This window comes from Pan paniscus, chromosome 1 (assembly GCF_029289425.2).
Source record: "Pan paniscus chromosome 1, NHGRI_mPanPan1-v2.0_pri, whole genome shotgun sequence".
Taxonomy (NCBI): domain Eukaryota; kingdom Metazoa; phylum Chordata; class Mammalia; order Primates; family Hominidae; genus Pan; species Pan paniscus.
In genome coordinates, this window is record NC_073249.2 from 149,163,643 (window position 1) to 149,182,164 (window position 18,522).

Below are 18,522 nucleotides of genomic sequence, written 5' to 3' on the forward strand. Positions count from 1 at the left end.
TCTCAAAAAAACAAACGAACAAAAATTAGTTGGATTTCTGGGTAGAAGATTACTGTTATTTTGCTTAGTAAGCACTTTGTTAAGTATTTAACTTGACATTTGTTAATATGATTGTGTTCAAAATATCAAATTAAGAAACCTTTAACATTATTGGACAGTTAGAATAATTTTACTATTTAAGGTAATAATGCAAATTTTAAATCTTACAGAATATATCACTGATGTCCATTCGAATGACCTGTCTACACCACAGATCCTTCCATCAAATGAAGGTGTTAATCCACGTTTATCGGCAAGCCCTCCTAAATCAGGCAATTTGTGGCCAGGATTGGCACCACCACACAAAAAAGGTAAAACGTTTCTCTTATTCAGTCTCTTTTGCTTTGGGTCTTAGTTTAAAATGATGGTTTTGGTACTTGATAATTTAAAGTGTTAATTATGAAATATGATTTGATCTTTTAAAATTGATAGCGTAATTTTACATAGACATGATTAAAAATTTTGTGTGTTGGTACTCTGCTTTTAAAATTTTACATACAGTTGAATTCACTTTTTCTTGTATAGAGCTTTATGAATTTTAACACTTGCAGCATAGATTCTTGTTACCACCACAAACAGAATACAGAACAGCTCTAACACCCCAAAGAATTCCTGCATAGTACTACTTTGTAATCAGATCATTTCTCTATTCCTATGTTCTGGCACCCTTGATCCTCTTTTCTTATTGTTTTGCCTTTTCCTAGAATGTCATATAAATGGAATCATATAGTATGTAGTCTTTTGATTTTTAAAAATCTTTTCATATGTAGTCTTTTGAAACAGGTTTGCCTCTCAGGATAATGCATTTGAAATTCAGATATGTTACTGCGTGTCTGAATAGTTTGTTCCTTTTACTACCAAGTAATGTTTCTTTTTTTTTGTTTTGTTTTGAGATGGAGTCTCACTGTCGCCCAGGCTGGAGTACAGTGGTGCAGTCTTGGCCCACTGCAACCTCTGCCTGCCAGGTTCAAGCAGTTCTCCTGCCTCAGCCTCCCGAGTAGCTGAGACTACAGGTGCATGCCACCATGCCTGGCTAATTTTTTGTATTTTTAGTAGAGATGGGCCATGCTGGTCTCGAACTCCTGACCTCGTGATCTGCCCGCCTCTGCCTCCCAAAGTGTTAGAATTACAGGCATGAGCCACCATGCCCGGCCTAATATCTCATTTTTTATGGGTATACCACTGTTTATTTACCTACTGGTGGACTTTCGAATTGTTTCCAATTTTTGGCAATTATGAATAATGTTGCTCTAAAATTTATGTATAGGTTTTTGTAAGAACATTTTTTCATTTGTCTAGGACAAATACCTAGAAGTGGGGTTACTGGGTTTTATGTTTGTTTAATGCTTATAGTTGTATTAAACTGCCAGACTTTTTACCAGAGTGTCTACCATTTAGTATTCCTTCCAGGTATATATGGGAGTTCCAGTATTATGTTTTCTTAGAAGAAAACATAGGAGAAAGTCTTCATGGCCTTGGGTTAGACAAAGAGTTCTTAAAGACATTAAAAGCATGATCCATTAAAGAAAAAAATTAAAGATTTTTGTTGACAAAGGACATTCAGAGAATGGAAAGATAAGGTTGGATGTATTTATAAATCATATAGCTAGCAAAGGACATGTATCCAGAAATATATAAAGAACTCTTAAAAACTTTAAATAATAGAATCTTTTCTTCAAATAAAGCCTTACTTGGAGACAAAAACAAATAAGTGAAAACAGAATTGCTCTCAAGTCAGGATAGGGAGACCGAACCCCTTCTATTTCATCTTTAGCTTGATGATGACTTTCATCATCTTTCCCTCACTTTCTAACCTCTTCCCCTCTTCTTTTGACTTGTAAAACATTTAAGTAAACATCCCAGTGATGAAGCATTTGTGGTTTTGTGCTAATTTAGAATTTTGTTCATTTTCTCATATGTACATTTATGGTGGCCAAGGATCATTTATACTTTAAAAAAAAAAACAGGCTGGGTGCGGTGGCTCACGCCTGTAATCTCAGTACTTTGGGAGGCTGAGGTGGGTGGATCATGAGGTCAGGAGATCGAGACCATCCTGGCTAATATGGTGAAACCCCGTCTCTACTAAAAATACAAAAAAATAGCTGGGCGTGGTGGTGGGCGCCTATAGTCCCAGCTACTTGGGAGGCTAAGGTAGGAGAATGGCATGAACCCGGGAGGCAGAACTTGGCAGTGAGCCGAGATCGCGCCACTGCACTCCAGTGTGGGCAACAGTGCGAGACTCCACCTCAAAACAAAAAAACAAAAACAACAACAAATATCTTAAGCCTTGTCTGCTTAGTTTCTTTTATTTTTTTAATACTTATGCTCTTTTGAAGAGTATTTTGAAAATTTTCAACACAGTAATTTTTACAGTTTAAGGATTCTAGAGATGATATACAAGTAAGATTGACAAGACAAAAAAAGATTCCAGAGAAAAATGTTAAAGGAGCTGCTTTGATTTTTTTTAAATGTTTTTCAATCCTAGCTCAGTCTGCATCTCCAAAGAGAAAAAAACAGCACAAGAAATACAGAAGTGTTATTTCAGACATATTTGATGGAACAATCATTAGTTCAGTGCAGTGTCTGACTTGTGACAGGGTGAGTATGAGGGTATTAGAATACACAGAAAATTCGTGTCAAATGATTTTTAAAAATGTGACAAGATGATGTGAAAAGTTTAATTCCTTCTCTTTGCTATTGATGATCATACATGCATTTATTGTGTTTACATCAACACAAATTGATTCTAGGTGTAGAATTTACTTTTTTGGAAGTAGCAGCATCCTGTTTAAAGGATGGTGACCCATCATTGGACAGGCACATATTATCCTTCGTCATCTATTTTGGTTACATATAAAGGTGAGAAGTTGCTCAGCAACAAGAATTGGTAACACCTGCATATTCTCCCAGGCTGATGAAATTTGTATACTGGGAATCTGTTTATTCACAGGTACAAAGCTGTGAATGTATCTCTTACATTTGGTCATATATGGTTTGTAAATATTTTTCCATGTTTAGGATGGGACTCAGATACTAAAGGTAGTATCAAATTCATAGACAATAACAAAGGCATACATTAAAATCATCATGAATTTTTTAATAACACTTCAATCCTTCAAAGTTTCTTTGAGCTTTTCTTAAGTACAGTTTTACTTTAGTGCAATGATGAATATGAAATAACATCTGAAAAACAAAAAGAAGATTTCAATTGTGTTAGAATCTCAAGTCAAATCTAAGAACTTTCAATCGGGTTGTTTTAATGTAGGTTATTTTGGTACTAAATATTTAAGTGGAATTATCAGGCATGTTTTTAGCTATTTAAAATTAGATGCCAGATTTTGTCTCACCCTTTTTAAAAAACATTTTAAAACTACCATCAAAGGTCAATTTTCAGAAATAAATACAATAGTGCTTAAGAGTTTGGACCTCAAGATGCAGTGGCTGGATTTGGGGTGTTTAATGCTGCAGTGTCTGTGATTGTAATGGGGATGCTAATACTATTGCACAGGACTTATGTGAAGATACCTGGTACAGAACAAGTGTGTTTTGTTTTTGTTTTTTTGTTTTTTTTTTTTTTTGCTATTATGACTATGAAAGCAGTTCAATTTGCGTGTTTTTTTTTGTTTTTTGTTTTTTGTTTTTTTGCTTATTTAAACATGCTTTGATCTTTAGAGTCTAAAATCTAACCTTGGAAATGTTTTGCTGCATTATGTTCATCCCATTTTTAAAACACAAAACAATTTTAGGTGTCTGTAACCCTCGAGACCTTTCAAGATCTGTCCTTGCCAATTCCTGGCAAGGAAGACCTTGCTAAGCTGCATTCATCAAGTCATCCAACTTCTATAGTCAAAGCAGGATCATGTGGCGAAGCATATGCTCCACAAGGGTGGATAGCTTTTTTCATGGAATATGTGAAGAGGTATGTATTTATTTTCTTTGTATTACATGATTGTTAAAACTGCTGTTTCTGCTGTACTGGCAGAACACTTCCTTTTTTTTCTATCAATGATGTTTCAGGTTTGTTGTCTCATGTGTCCCTAGCTGGTTTTGGGGTCCAGTAGTAACCTTGCAAGATTGTCTTGCTGCCTTCTTTGCCAGAGATGAACTAAAAGGTAAGAAATATAATATCTATGGCTAAATTTTTGTAGGTAAATCTAAAATACTAGTGGGACTAAATAATAAAATGTATTCATAAAAGCTAAGTTTTAAGACAGCTTAATAGTACTTTCACATATTGGCATTCGGTTAGTGTCTACCTTGATAATATAAATATAACAAGAAAAATCACATCCTGAAGGAATTCATGTGAATTCCTGTAGTATAAGACAAATGATAAGTGAAATGTTTTAAAGCTGTTCTGAGATCCATAGAAGGGCAAACTCAACCAAAATAATGGACTTATTTGTGTGTCTGTAATTGTGAACTACTCCGTATCGTTTAAGGTCATTCACTATTTTTGTGTGTCTAGCACCTTGCTTGGACATATGACAGGCAGTCAGTAAGTTTTGTTCAATGAATAAATGGAAAAGATATTATTTGAGGTAGGTCTTCAATGTTGGCAGGACTTAAGGGAGGGGAAGGTAAACAGTAACCTGATTCATGAGCATAGATTAAAAAAATGGAACCTTGTTTTTCTGTGCTGGGAGGTCAGCATGGGGCAAAATCAAATAATTACAGGACCATAATAAGCAATTTGCTGTTAATTTGAAACCAATGCCAGATCTGTTTTATTTGCAGGTGACAATATGTACAGTTGTGAAAAATGCAAAAAGTAAGTGACATTGACAGTGCTTTTAATTGCATGTTGTGTATTTTTCTTGGTTTTTAGAATTGGGTATGTGGAGTTAAATTTGCCACTGTATTTAGAAAAATATAGGCCAGAAAGGTTTATCCTAGTAATAATAGAGATTAGCTGTTTTGTGAAACAAATGTGAGGTAAAAATTTGACAAATTTAATAGGCTTATTAAGATGTGAGAGTATATTTTGAGGGATGAAATCTGTATGTGATTTTGCATAAAACGTATTCCTAAATAAGGCAATATTTTCTTCTGAATTACCATTTTAACAGGCTAGATTCAGGAAGTGAAAGGTACAAAGTTTCATATCCACATAAAATTCCTAAAGGTTATACCAACTTCGATGTTATCTGCTGTTAACGATGGCATACGAGAAAGACAGCTAAAGTCTGATTTTGTTTACATCTACTACCAGCTGCCTTTTTCTGTCTTGTAATCAATTTAGACTTTTAATGCTTCTTAGTGGTAAGTCAGAAAAAAGTGTTGGAAGACTTGGTGAAAAGCAGCTATTTGTGAGGCAAAGTGAACTGGAAATTTCTTCTCAATCTCTGTAATAGGAATGCAACGGCTTGCTAATAAGATCTGGGATAATACAGACTTCTAGTTCTTGGCAGTAACCTCAAGGAAACATTGATCTGCAACTGATCATGACATGACAGAAAGGAATGGTATACTATTTGGTTGATAAAGATGAAAAAGCTGACTTCTACTTTTGGAGAAAGTATCACTTTGTTCTTGAAGCCCTAGCTGACTGCTGAAAAGGAAGTTGGCTTGGAAAGGGATTGTTCCTTGTAAAGCAAAGCATACTAAGAAAAAGATAACAGTGAAGATGGAAAAGAACCTTGCATCTACCTCCAGATTCAAAGTAGAGATCTGTCAAATGTATATTAATTTTGATTATATAATAATAACCATCCTTTATCGTTTTTTCCACATGTAAGAATAAAGGTTTTTTGTTTTTTGTTTTTTCATTTGAGACATAGTCTCATTCTGTCGCCAAGGCTGAAGATTCAGTAGCATGATTACAGCTCTTTGCAGGCTCAGCTTCCTGGGCACAAGCGATCCTCCTGCCTCAGCCTCTCAAGTAGCTGGGACTACAGATGCATGCCACCATGCCTGGCTAATTTGTATTTTTTGTAGAAATGGGGTTTTGTCATGTTGCCCAGGCTGTTTGTGAACTCCTTGGCTCACATGATTTGCCAACATTGGCCTCCCAAAATGCTGAGATTACAAGCGTGAGCCACTGTGTCCGGCCAAGACTTTTTTTTTTTTTTTTCTTCTTGAGAGGGAGCCTTGCTCTGTCGCCCAGGCTGGAGTGCAGTGGTGTGATCTCGGCTCACTGCAACCTCTGCCTTCTGGGTTCAAGCAATTTTCCCTGCCTCAGCCTCTTGAGTAGCTGGGATTACAGGCGCCCGCCACCACACCCAGCTAATTTTTGTATTTTTAGTTGAGATGGGGTTTTGCCATATTGGTCAGGCTGGTCTTAAACTCCTGACCTCAGGTGATCTGCCCACCTTGGCCTCCCAAAATGCTGGGATTATAGGCGTGAGCCACGGTGCCTGGCCAAGAGTTTGATATGTTGACTTGAACTACAAATTTTATAAAACTGAGGTTTTGCTTTATCTGGTTTTACTTAATATCTAGATGTTTTAAAGGCATAGCCACACCACAGACAGTAGCACATTTGTTAAAACAATTTTCATCAAAGAGTTATACAGCTCTCTAAATTTTTGATTACTGATATCTTGGTTTAAATTACTATTGTTATTTTTTGAGATGGAGTCTTGCTCTGTCCCCAGGCTGGAGTGCAGTGGCATGATATTGACTCACTGCAGCCTCCGCCTCCTGGGTTCAAGTGATTACTCTGCCTCAGCCTCATGAATAGCTGGGACTACAGGCGTGCACCACCGTGCCCGGCTAATTTTTTGTATTTTAGTAGACATGGGGTTTCACCATGTTGGCCAGGATGGTCTCCATCTCCTGACCTTATGATCGGCCCGCCTTGGCCTCCCAAAGTGCTGAGATGACAGGCGTGAGCCACTGCGCCTGGCCAGTTTAAATTATTTTTTACAATAAGGGACTCCAGTGTTTTGATTAAGATATTTAATGTATACGTGTAACATAATTCAGTGGCAAGTATTTCTAGTCTGATATCTTTTGTCTCTGCATTTTCTTTCTTTCTTTCTTTTTTTTTTTTTTTTGAGACAGGGTCTCACTCTAGCCCAGGCTGGAGTACAATGGTGCGATCTTGGCTCTCTGCAAACTCTGTGTCCCGGATTCGTGATTCTCCTGCCTCAGCCTCCTGAGTATCTGGGACTACAGGCATGTGCCACCATGCCTGGCTAATTTTGTATTTTTAGTAGAGACGGGATTTCACCATGTTTGCCAGGCTGGATCTCTGCATTTTCTAAAAGATTTTTGTTGCAAATTTAAATATACTAAGTTTTTTTGTAGACTAATTGATTTTCTCTTTTCTCCCCTTAGGTTGAGAAATGGAGTGAAGTTTTGTAAAGTACAAAAGTTTCCTGAGGTATGGGCATTATTTTAATTCAACTTATATTGTGTGGTAGGAACATAAAGTATTAATGTAACAAAATGTAGTAATAAATTCTCTTTGCTTGGTTGAAGAATTGAATGATTGCTATGCATGCCTTTTTAAGATTATTCAGTTTTAAAATATTGAGTTAAATACCGTAAGTGCCCTTTAACAATGTGCTGTGTTGAACAAAGTTTAATCATACTTGCAGGATCTTGCCAGGTCTAAAGTGTAAAATTAGAAAAACAAATAGCAGTGAACTTAGAAAGTACCATGTTTCACCATTTCCATATTTTTAACATCTCTGGAAGCAGGTTATAATTGCAGATCAATACTTAACCTTGACACTTCAGTATATATTGAATAGACTGCTTTATCTAGCATTTAAAACTAAATGAAAATCTAAATAACTTTATAATTGTATTTTGATTGAACACCTCGGTTTCTTGCTTGTTGAATAAAAATGTCACTAAGTTTTACCTGTTATAATGCTTTTTGTTTTCTGTATTGACAAATTAGTTTTGAATTTTATTCTCTTTTAGATTTTATGCATCCACCTTAAAAGATTCAGACATGAACTAATGTTTTCCACCAAAATCAGTACCCATGTTTCATTTCCGCTAGAAGGCTTGGATCTTCAGCCATTTCTTGCTAAGGATAGTCCAGCTCAAATTGTGACATATGATCTTCTGTCAGTCATTTGCCATCATGGAACTGCAAGTAGTAAGTATATAGGTTTAACAATTGTTCCTAGATTAAAAAAAAAATTAAAATAAGCCTGGGCGTGGTGGCTCATACCTGTAATACCAGCCTTTTGGGAGAATGAGGTGGGAGAATCACTTAATTAAAGCCAGGAGTTTGAGACCAGCCTGGGCAGCACAGTGAAACCCCATCTCTACAAAATAAATAAATAAACATCCTAATTAATCTTTTAAATAATATCTGAATAAAAGAAAAAACGTTAAAAACAGATGTTACTGCTAATTATTAAAAACATGTCAGATAATTTTATGCAATTAAATATTTTTACTATGATGTTTCCAATATTGAAAATTGTATACAGTTAATAAGGCATTAACATGATTTTTTTTTTTTTTTTTTTTTTTTTGGAGACAGAGTCTCACTCTGTTGCCCAGGCTGGAGTGCAGTGGCACGATCTTGGCTCACTGCAACCACTGCCTCCCAGGTTCACGCCATTCTCCTGCCTCAGCCTCCCAAGTAGCTGGGACTACAGGCGCCTGCCACCACGCCCAGCTAATTTTTTTGTATTTTTAGTGGAGACGGGGTTTCACCATGTTAGCCAGGATGGTCTCGATCTCCTGACCTCGTGATCCGCCTGCCTCGGCCTCCCAAAGTGCTGGGATTACAGGCGTGAGCCACCATGCCTGGCCCTAACATGATTTTTATACTGGATTTTTTAAGATTATGTGTTCTAGCCGGGTGTGGTGGCTCATACCTGTAATCCCAGCACTGGGAGGCCAAGGCAGGTGGATCATCTGAAGTCAGGAGTTCGTGACCAGTCTGGCCGACATTGTGAAACCCCGTCTCTACTAAAAATACAAAAAATTAGCCAAGCATGATGGCAGGCGCCTGTAATCCCAGCTACTCGGGAGGCTGAGACAGGAGAATCGCTTGAACCTGGAAGGTGGAGGTTTCAGTGAGCTGAGATTGCACCATTGCACTCCAGCCTGGGCAACAAGAGCAAAACTCCATCTCAAAAATAGAAATAAAAAAAATAATATGTTTTCTAATAGCTGGGTGTTTGTGGGGGCGCAGTCAGGCTGGTGGGAAAAATTTTAGTTTTAGAAAATATACACAAACCCTTCTGGAGGGCTGGGAGTTTTTACATATAGTACTTGGCTGAAGGCAGCCTTGTCCCCTTAGTTAAGTAAATTAGAGTAGAAAAGGAATGTGGGGAGTTTATCTCACTAGCTTGTTTACCCATGTGGTCCTAAGACTAACCTTTGATTTACCGGGTTCTTAATTGCTTTCTACTGGGGAGGTTTGCAATATCAATTACCGTCTAGTGGTGTTGACTCAAGGCTTTGTCAATTAATCTGTACTGAATAAATGTGAGTCTCACTGGCTCGTCGAGGCTGCTGTCTGCAACTGTTTACAGCACTGTTCTTGGAGTCTGTAAGTGGCCCAGATGCTTAGCCAGACTGGCAAAGCAGAATATCTGTGTCAGTGTACTTTATTCATCCGTCATTGGGTCAGGGTCTGTGGGACAGACCCCCGCAGGTGTTAATGACTCATGCCTGTAATCCCAGCACCTTTGGAGGCTGAGGCAGAAGGATCACTTGAGGCTCGGAATTTGAGAACAGCCTGGACAACATAGCAAGACCCCATCTGTAAAAAAACAAAAATAAATTAGCTGGGTGTGGTGATGTGCACCTGTAGTTCCAATTACTCAGGAGGCTGAGGCAAGAGGATAGCTTGAGCCCAGAAATTTGAGGCTGCAGTGAGCTGTGATCCCTTCACTGAACTCCAGCTTGGGCAACAGAGCAAGACTGTGTCTATTAAAAAATAAAAAAATTTTAAAAATTACATGTTCTTTCATCAGGTGATGAAGGAATGGTGGCAAGCGTGCAAATTGAAAAAAAAAATACAAGCATAATTCTTCCTATATTCCAGCTACTGTGCTAGGCACTGGAAATATAAAAAGTTTATCTTCATTTCTTCTGTTGTTTTTGTATTACTGTAATGACTTCTTTTCCCTCAAATTCAGGTGGACACTATATAGCCTACTGCCGAAACAATCTAAATAATCTCTGGTATGAATTTGATGATCAGAGTGTCACTGAAGTTTCAGAATCTACTGTACAAAATGCAGAAGCTTACGTTCTTTTCTATAGGTAATGGAAATAACTGTAGATGCGAAAGGACATCTCCCATTTTGGGCTTATCAGTGACTTCTAAGACATTCTAATGGATTGCTGAGTCAAGATTAGGAATTGTTTTCCTCCTATTTCATTACAGTAAAATACAGTGAAAGGCTGTATATGTAGAATGATTCTTTGTTCAGAAAATGCTAAATCATTTACTTGAAGAGCAAAGGGATATATTTTGTTTTAGTAAGATTAATTTTAGTGCCGGGCACAGTGGCTCAGGCCTGTAATCCCAGCACTTTGGGAGGCCGAGGCGGGTGGATCACGAGGTCAGGAGTTCAAGACCAGCCTGGCCAAGATGGTGAAACCCTGTCTCTACTAAAAATACAAAAATTAGTCAGGTGTTGTGGCAGGCGCCTGTAATCCCAGCTACTGGGGAGGCTGAGGCAGGAGAATCGCTTGAACCCGGCGGGTGGGGGTTGCAGTGAGCCTAGATTGCGCCACTGCACTCCAGCCTCGGCAACAGAGTGAGACGCCATCTGAAAAAAAAAGAAAAAAAAAGAAAAAGAAAGATTAGGTTTAATTTAAAAATTAGGCATTGATGGTCTGAATTAAGTACCAAATTTTCTCCTAAAGTAGCTAATAATGAAAGTATTACTATAAAAATACTTGGTTTTTTTTAGCATCTTATAAAAGAAGATGCTAGCTTCTGAAACAGAAGCAGATTAATTATTTAGCTTGATCTTATTAACAAACATTTGAATGCTTACTGTGTTCCAGTAGTTATGTGGATACCTGTAGGTAAGATACAGTTTCATCCCTAAGAGTATATAATGTATTTGGTGGATAATACAAAGTATATTTCTCTTGAAATTCCCAAGACCTAATAAAGATAGTGTTAATATGTGTGTTAAGTCTAATAAGAAGAAAAATCCATCTACTGGTAATGTAGTAAAATGCATATTGAATTTAACTAATCATTGTCCTTAATAGGAAGAGCAGCGAAGAGGCACAGAAAGAGAGGAGAAGGATATCAAATTTATTGAACATAATGGAACCAAGCCTCCTTCAGTTTTATATTTCTCGACAGTGGCTTAATAAATTTAAGACCTTTGCCGAACCTGGCCCTATTTCAAATAATGACTTTCTTTGTATTCATGGAGGTAAGAAATCCTGTAATGCAAACCGGTGGTAGAAGTTTGCTGTAAAATAATTTGCAAATTAGGAGAGCCAAGAATTTTCCTCTCCCACTTATTTCCCATTTCCCCACCTGCATTCAAACTTAATGTGTTTTAATTCCATATGGTTTCAGAAATTCACCCTTCCTTTTTAATTGTAGGTAATCTCTAGCTTCTTTATTGAACATATATTTACTGAGTACATGCTTTCTAAACTTTTTACTAGTGCCTAAGGACACTAAAAATCCTTTTTCTTCTGTGAAAGCTCTAATTTCATAGTAGAGTAAGATACATAAACAGCTGTTTACATTACAGTGAGCTCCTCTATTATACATCATTTTTCCTACCTGAGACATTCCTGTGCTGGTGATTTTATCTGTCGACTATATTGGTGGTTCTTAACCCCATTGTCTAAATGAATAGCTGGCTTTTTTCCCAAGTATGGAAATGTATCTGGGATTTAAGAAAAAAAAGCCTCATAATTAAATATAACTTTGGCCCTTGTGAGATTGGCTGTGTTAATGTTTATTTCTACAATAAATAGGACCTTTGTGTGACGCCAATTAAACTTCAAGGTTGAAGATGGGATATTCATGGTAATTATGTTTGTAGTGAAACCAGAAGGGATAGGGATACCTGTATTGGACATAGAAATTTTAAGGTGTATGTTCATCTTGAGGAAACACAATCACCAAAAATGCTTTATAATTACCTTTCTTGGGAGAGAGAGTGTAAGAATAATGATTGAGCTGGGTGCAGTGGCTCACACCTGTAATCCCATTGTCTCAGGAGGCTGAGGCAGGAGGACTCCTTGAGCCCTAGAGTTTGAGGTTGCAGTGAGCCATGGTCATGCTGCTGCACTCCAGCCTGGGTGACAGAGTGAGACCTTGACTCAAAAAAATGGCCAGACACAGTGGCTTATGCCTCTAATCTCAGCACTTTGGGAGGCCAAAGCAGGAGGATCACTTGAAGTCATGAGTTCGAGACCAGCCTGGGCAACATAATGAGAGCCTGTTTCTTCAGAAAAAAAAAAAAGAAAAGAAAAGAAAAGTTAGCTGGGTGTGTTGAAGCATGCCTGTAGTCCCAGCTACTCAGGAGGCTGGGGTGGGAGGATCCCTTGAGCCCAGGAATTTTGAGGCTGCTGTGAGCCACGATCATGCCACTGCACTCTCTGGACTGGGTGACAGAACAAGACCCTTCCACTTAAAAAAAAATGATGATTGATCTGTCATTTAGTTACTGTTAAAAAAAATGAGTTTAATGTTTGAAAGGAATATAATTAAAAGCATGAAACAGATATGTTTATATATTTTTTTAGGTGTTCCTCCAAGAAAAGCTGGTTATATTGAAGACCTGGTTTTGATGCTGCCTCAGAACATTTGGGATAACCTATATAGCAGGTTTGTTTTTTAAATCAGACCATACAGTGTTGTGAAAGTCGGTTAAACTGGTTAAAAGGGGATTGGATTATTTCAGAGATGCTCCTTGTGCTATGTGTTTATTCTTTTCCCTCACTTATTCATTCTAAAGTGTGAGTAGGAAGACTTTGTAGCTACTGTGGCATAGTCTAGATAATTAATTTTAATTTTTTCTAATTATCTATCTGTGAAGGTATGCTATGGTAATTTAAGTACCTTGTTTAAAATATTTTGCATATCCCCACACTAAAATTTTACATATGTATATACTCCCACAATTGAGTATCTTACTCTTAAATTGTAAATTTTTTTTTCTTTTTTTTTTGAGACAAGGTCTTGCTCCGTCAACCAGGCTGGAGTGCAGTGGCACGATCTTGGCTCACTGCAGCGTCAACCTCCTAGGCTCCAGTGGTCCTCTCACTTCAGCCTGCCGAGTTGCTGGGATCACAGGCATGCATCACCATGTCTGGCTAATTTTGGGGTGTTTTTTGTAGAGATGGGGTTTTGCCATGTTGCCTGGGCTGATCTTGAACTCCTGGGCTCAAGCCATGTGGCTGCTTTGGCCTCCCAAAGTCCAAAGTATTGGGATTACAGGCATGCATCACTGGGCCTGGCCTTAACATCATAAACTTTAAAATTTTAAGATGGAGTCTCGCTCTGTCGCCCAGTCTGGAGTGCAGTGGTGCAATCTCAGCTCACTGCAACCTCTGCCTCCCAGTTTCAAGCGATTTTGTGCCTCACCCTCCCAAGTACCTGAGATTACAGGCACACATCACCATGCCTGGCTAATGTTTATATTTTTAATAGAGACGGGGTTTCACCACATTGGCCAGGTTGGTCTCGCAACTCCTGACCTTTATTTTAAAACATTTTCCACCACAATTTTCCTACTAATTATGTTTTCTTTAATTAAATATTAAAAATAATTCATACATTGAATGCTTCTTACTTGAGAGGCCAGGGGAGGCCTTCATCTGATGAAAACTTGACTGTGACTGTGATGTGTAACTAAGATTTATATGTTGTATGATACTTTTTGAAACCACTTCTTTTAGTTTGTTGTTGGCGCTAACATTTTGGAGCAGAAATAAGGGAAAGTTGAAATATAGATAAAGCAGGTTAAGCAATAAACTGATAAAGTCACTGACCTTAATAAACATAATAACAAGTCCTTATATGATTTTTGATTTTTATATTACTTTGAGAATTTTATTAAGAAGATTTATTTTTACTGGGTATTTGGCCACTGACTTAAATGTTAGAAACAAACTTCCTAGAACATAAGCTTTCTTAAGATTGCCATAGTTTTAATTCTTAAATTTTTCATGCTTTAGGTATGGTGGAGGACCAGCTGTCAACCATCTGTACATTTGTCATACTTGCCAAATTGAGGCGGAAAAAATTGAAAAAAGAAGAAAAACTGAATTGGAAATTTTTATTCGGGTAAAAAAGTGATGCTTTTCAAATTGATCTAGGATAAAGATGAAGACCTGACAATTATCAGAGTTATATGATATTAATAAAATGATTGGATGAAAGAGTTGTAATAGATTTCAAGTGTTCTAGGTGCATAATGGTGAATGACCTCAGGCAGTTCACTACAGTTCTGTTGAGTTATGTTCTCCCTTTGTGTGTTTTTTTTTTTTTGTGTATGTGTTTATGAGACAAAATCTTGCTCTGTCGCCCAGGCTGGAGTGCAGTGGTGCAATCTTGGCTCACAGCAACCTCTGCCTCCTAGGTTCAAGCAATTCTCCTGCCTCAGCTTCCCAAGTAGCTGGAACTACAGGCATGCCCCACCACGCTAGGCTAATTTTTGTATTTTTAGTAGAGACAGGGTTTTGCCATGTTGGCCATGCTGGTCCCGAACTCCTGACCTCACGTGATTTTCTGTCTTGGCCCCACACAGTACTGGGATTATAGGCATGAGCCACTGCTCCTGGCCCCTTTGTGGGTTTTTGCTTTTATGGATTGACAATACTTTTTTTTTTTTTTTTTTTTAATGTATTGGCACTGGCAGAAATCTTATTGAAATGGAAAATTACAGGTTTCCTTAAGTTAGTGTTGTCTGTAGTCTATCCAGACTGCATGTACTACTTTGATTCTTTTGTGAGATATAATATTCTTTTGTTTTTTTGAGGGACTCCTGGGCTTATAAATATACTCATTTTTCACAAACTGAGCATATTATGAGGTGTCCCTTAATTGTAAGCAACAGAAAGTGTGGTCATAAAATCAAAAGCATGAACAACCAGGTTTTATGGGCAAGGACTAGTACCCTTCCAATTATTGACGTAGCAAGAAGTCTCTGCAGTACTGTTGTCAGTAACATAACTCCAACTATTTAAGACAATTGAAAATTTGGATCACTTGAGAGACACGTTTATTCATAAATCTACTGAGACACTATTACGGGGAGGAGTAATACTGCAAGAAAAAAATTGGGATTCTTTTAGTAAAAGCAGTGGAGAAGATATTGAGCAGATCAAAATAAGATGTCCAGTATGTTTTGTATTATTCATTTCCTGTACATGTGTAGACACACACACACTCCTGCTTTTCCTCATTGATTCAGGGCTTTTTTTGTGCCCTTGCCTAAAGTAAAGTAAATTTTACATAAAAAAGATGCAGGTATAGATTTATTTATTTTACATGGGCTTCATTTGCTTCTTGAATCTAAGGAAGCAAACTTTAGTTGAATATTAAAAATAGTTTTTTCCATCAATGCTTAAATAATGGCTAATGACTGTGTCTGTCAGGATTTGATTAATAGAAGCTATTCTAAGTATTTTGAATAGAATCAGAATATAGGGAATGAGAGATGTACATTACTATTGAAAGGACTGGGCAGTGAAGGTCAAGAAGACCACTGCTGACTTTCAGGAAATCTAAAAGTGGAATAGGGTACCACATTGTGGATGGAAGAGAAGCAGTGGCCAAGAATGGTGTTTATAACCACAGAGGGTAAAGAGAATTTCTGTATAGTGAGTGGCATGAGCCCAATCAAGGGTGTTAGAGCCCAGGCAGGATAAGAAGGGATGCCCATGTTGGCCTGACATTGGTGGCTGCAAGGGTACAGCATAGTGGTGGTAGTGGCAGTGAGTGATTGGTTCCATATGGGAAAATGATCAGGACATAAGTGTAATGAGTACCAAGTTTCTCATTGTCAGATGAGGAAGTTTCAAATATGGAAAAGGAGAAAACTAAACTTTACCTTGTGTTGTTATTGGATTGGAGTTATGGGTATCTTTGTGAACTCATGATAATAGCTGAGTAAATATGGACATGTGTGTGTGTGTGTGTGTGTGTGTATGTGTATGCATGTATAGAAACTTGATATTTCTTAACTCTCACTGAAAGTGCCTTGGATCAATGATTACTCCAGTAGGATTGATCATACCTAGCTCTCAGATATATATATGTCTATATGTTTATATAGATATCTATATCTATATATAGATTGATTACTCCAATCTATTGATTACTCCAGTAGGATTGATCATACCTAGCTGTCAGAGACATATATATATAGATCTATCTAGATAGATCTATATGTAGCTTTATATATAGAGAGAATATGTTCTATATATACAGAATATGTTAAACATGTATATAAAATATAGATATATAGATATGTATCTATATATATCTATATATTTCTAAATTTTATTCTAAAAGACAGGGTCTCATTCTGTCACCAGGCTGGAATGCAGTGGCTGGTCATAGTTCACTGTAACCTTGAACTCCTAGGCTAAAGGGATCCTCCTGCCTCAGCATCCCGAGTAGCTAGGACTACAGATGCACACCACCATGTGTGGCTAATTTAAAAAATAAATTTTTTTGTAGAGACAGTGTCTTGCTGTCTTGCTCAGGCTGGTCTCTAATTCCTGGCCTCAAGTGATTTTCCTGCCTCTGCCTCCCAAAGCTCTGGGATTACAAGCATAAACTACTGTGCCTAGCCTCAAAATAAATTACAGTAACATATAACCTCATTAAATAAAATAGGAGATATTGCATCCATATTGGTATAAATAAATGAATGAATAAATGGAAAGGATGAGGATTGGAATGCTTATATCATTTCAACTTAACTCCCTCATTAAACACTTATTAATTACAAAGGGAAAAGACTAACTTTCAGCAGAGAATCCTGACACCATCTCGATGAAGATAAAATGAGCATCATTAGAAATGAAACAAATCAATTAGTTGGGTGTGCTGGTGTGTAAGTTCCAGATATTCAGGAGGCGGAGGCAAGAGGATCACTTGAGCCCAGGAGTTTAAGACCAGCCTGGACAACATAGTGAGACTTTATATCTTAAAAAAAAGAAAGAAATGAAACAAAATCAAAATTATGTGCCAGAATAGTATACAATTAGAAGAACATGGCACCACTTCTTTGGTACACAGGTGGATAACCTGAATCTCAAATGAGGAAAGTCACAAACCCTAATTGAGGGACATTTTGTAAAACAACAAACTATTTGGAGGAAAGGAACATCTGTTCAGCAACTTATTCTGAAATCAAACTAGGTAAAGAAAATTTCTTTGTATACTTGGAGTTTTCCTATAAGTTTCAGATTGCTTCAGAGTTTTAAAAAATTCAAAACTGCATAAAGCCCTTGGAAACGATTTCAGCTGTCTGCCTATGGCAGTGCTCAGAAACCTGAGAAGCTACTGCTACTATCAGGACCCAAGTGAATTATTCAAGAGGATGCCCAGAAGACACAGGATGCTGCTGTTAAAGATGTTAGCTGTGTACAATACTAAGTGAGATTGGATTCTTTGGAAGATGCTTAGAAGTGGTGGCAAAACCCTACTTATGCTATCTGTGGATGCCTCAAGCCTGCCCAAAGCTGCCACCAGAGGGGAAAATCATTTTTCTTTCTCTTATACCTTTCATATATTTCATATATCATGGTTATATATAGTCTGGCGTACTACTGGCAATGGATCCTGCAAAATGTAGGCTTGTCTTCACAGAAGGAAGTATATGAATACATGAAAATGATGTTCATTAACAGATAATACAGCACAGCCTACCCCTTTGTCAACTCAGCACCCATATGCACTTACACAACCAAACAACAGTAGCAACAATATCATGCTTCTGCCTGATGTAATACAACTAGCTCCTGCACCAGTATGTGTTGCATTTGCCCTTTCCCCATATTTGGGAGACCCAAAGTCCCACCAGTCACTATACCTATTTCTAAATGATGTTCATAAATCTTTTAGTTCAGAGAGTATAGTCACACTTTTCCCTGTTATGGTCTGTAATCTAAAGAATGAACAGTAACGTTATAGTAGTCAAATGAAAGGAAAAAAATAAATTGGTAGTTATTTCAACATCTGGTAAATATTTATAAATATGTACGTGGAGCAAGGAAGAAATATGTATCTATAGCTAATCACTACCCATTTCTTATTTCCTCTGTTCTCAGCCAATACCCTGGCTGGTTGTGAATGTATTTACCTCATAAAATAACCCAGACCTTCATTTCTGAAGGGTTTGAACCTTTAGTAGTCTTGTCTGTATTAAATTTCTCTCTCTGAGTATGGAAATACTAAATGGTGCCTATAGTGGGTTGAATGGTGGTTCCCAAAAAGATATTTCCATACTCTAATCTCTGTAAATTAACCTTATTGGTGAATGTGACCTTACTTGAAAAAAGAGTATTTGCATATGTAAGGATTTGTGAGATGAGATCATCCTCAGTTGTCTGAAT

At 37.4% G+C, this 18,522-nt stretch overlaps 1 protein-coding gene across 5 annotated transcripts in view; it reads left to right on the plus strand.

Annotated features, from left to right (window-relative positions):
* The window catches only part of USP33 (ubiquitin specific peptidase 33), a 65,852-nt gene that overhangs the window by 35,882 nt on the left and 11,448 nt on the right, over nt 1-18,522 (plus strand). For 3 of the 5 annotated variants that reach the window (XM_003807783.5, XM_055117099.2, XM_034928860.3), the window contains 11 exons: nt 210-350; nt 2,525-2,637; nt 3,786-3,958; nt 4,057-4,151; nt 4,777-4,810; nt 7,321-7,366; nt 7,915-8,095; nt 10,101-10,227; nt 11,194-11,363; nt 12,697-12,778; nt 14,131-14,239. In XM_003807783.5, the coding sequence (XP_003807831.1) occupies nt 210-350; nt 2,525-2,637; nt 3,786-3,958; nt 4,057-4,151; nt 4,777-4,810; nt 7,321-7,366; nt 7,915-8,095; nt 10,101-10,227; nt 11,194-11,363; nt 12,697-12,778; nt 14,131-14,239 (1,271 nt within the window). The remainder of the gene's footprint in view (nt 1-209; nt 351-2,524; nt 2,638-3,785; nt 3,959-4,056; nt 4,152-4,776; nt 4,811-7,320; nt 7,367-7,914; nt 8,096-10,100; nt 10,228-11,193; nt 11,364-12,696; nt 12,779-14,130; nt 14,240-18,522) is intronic. The other 2 variants (XM_034928870.3, XM_055117100.3) reach the window with 1 other exon arrangement.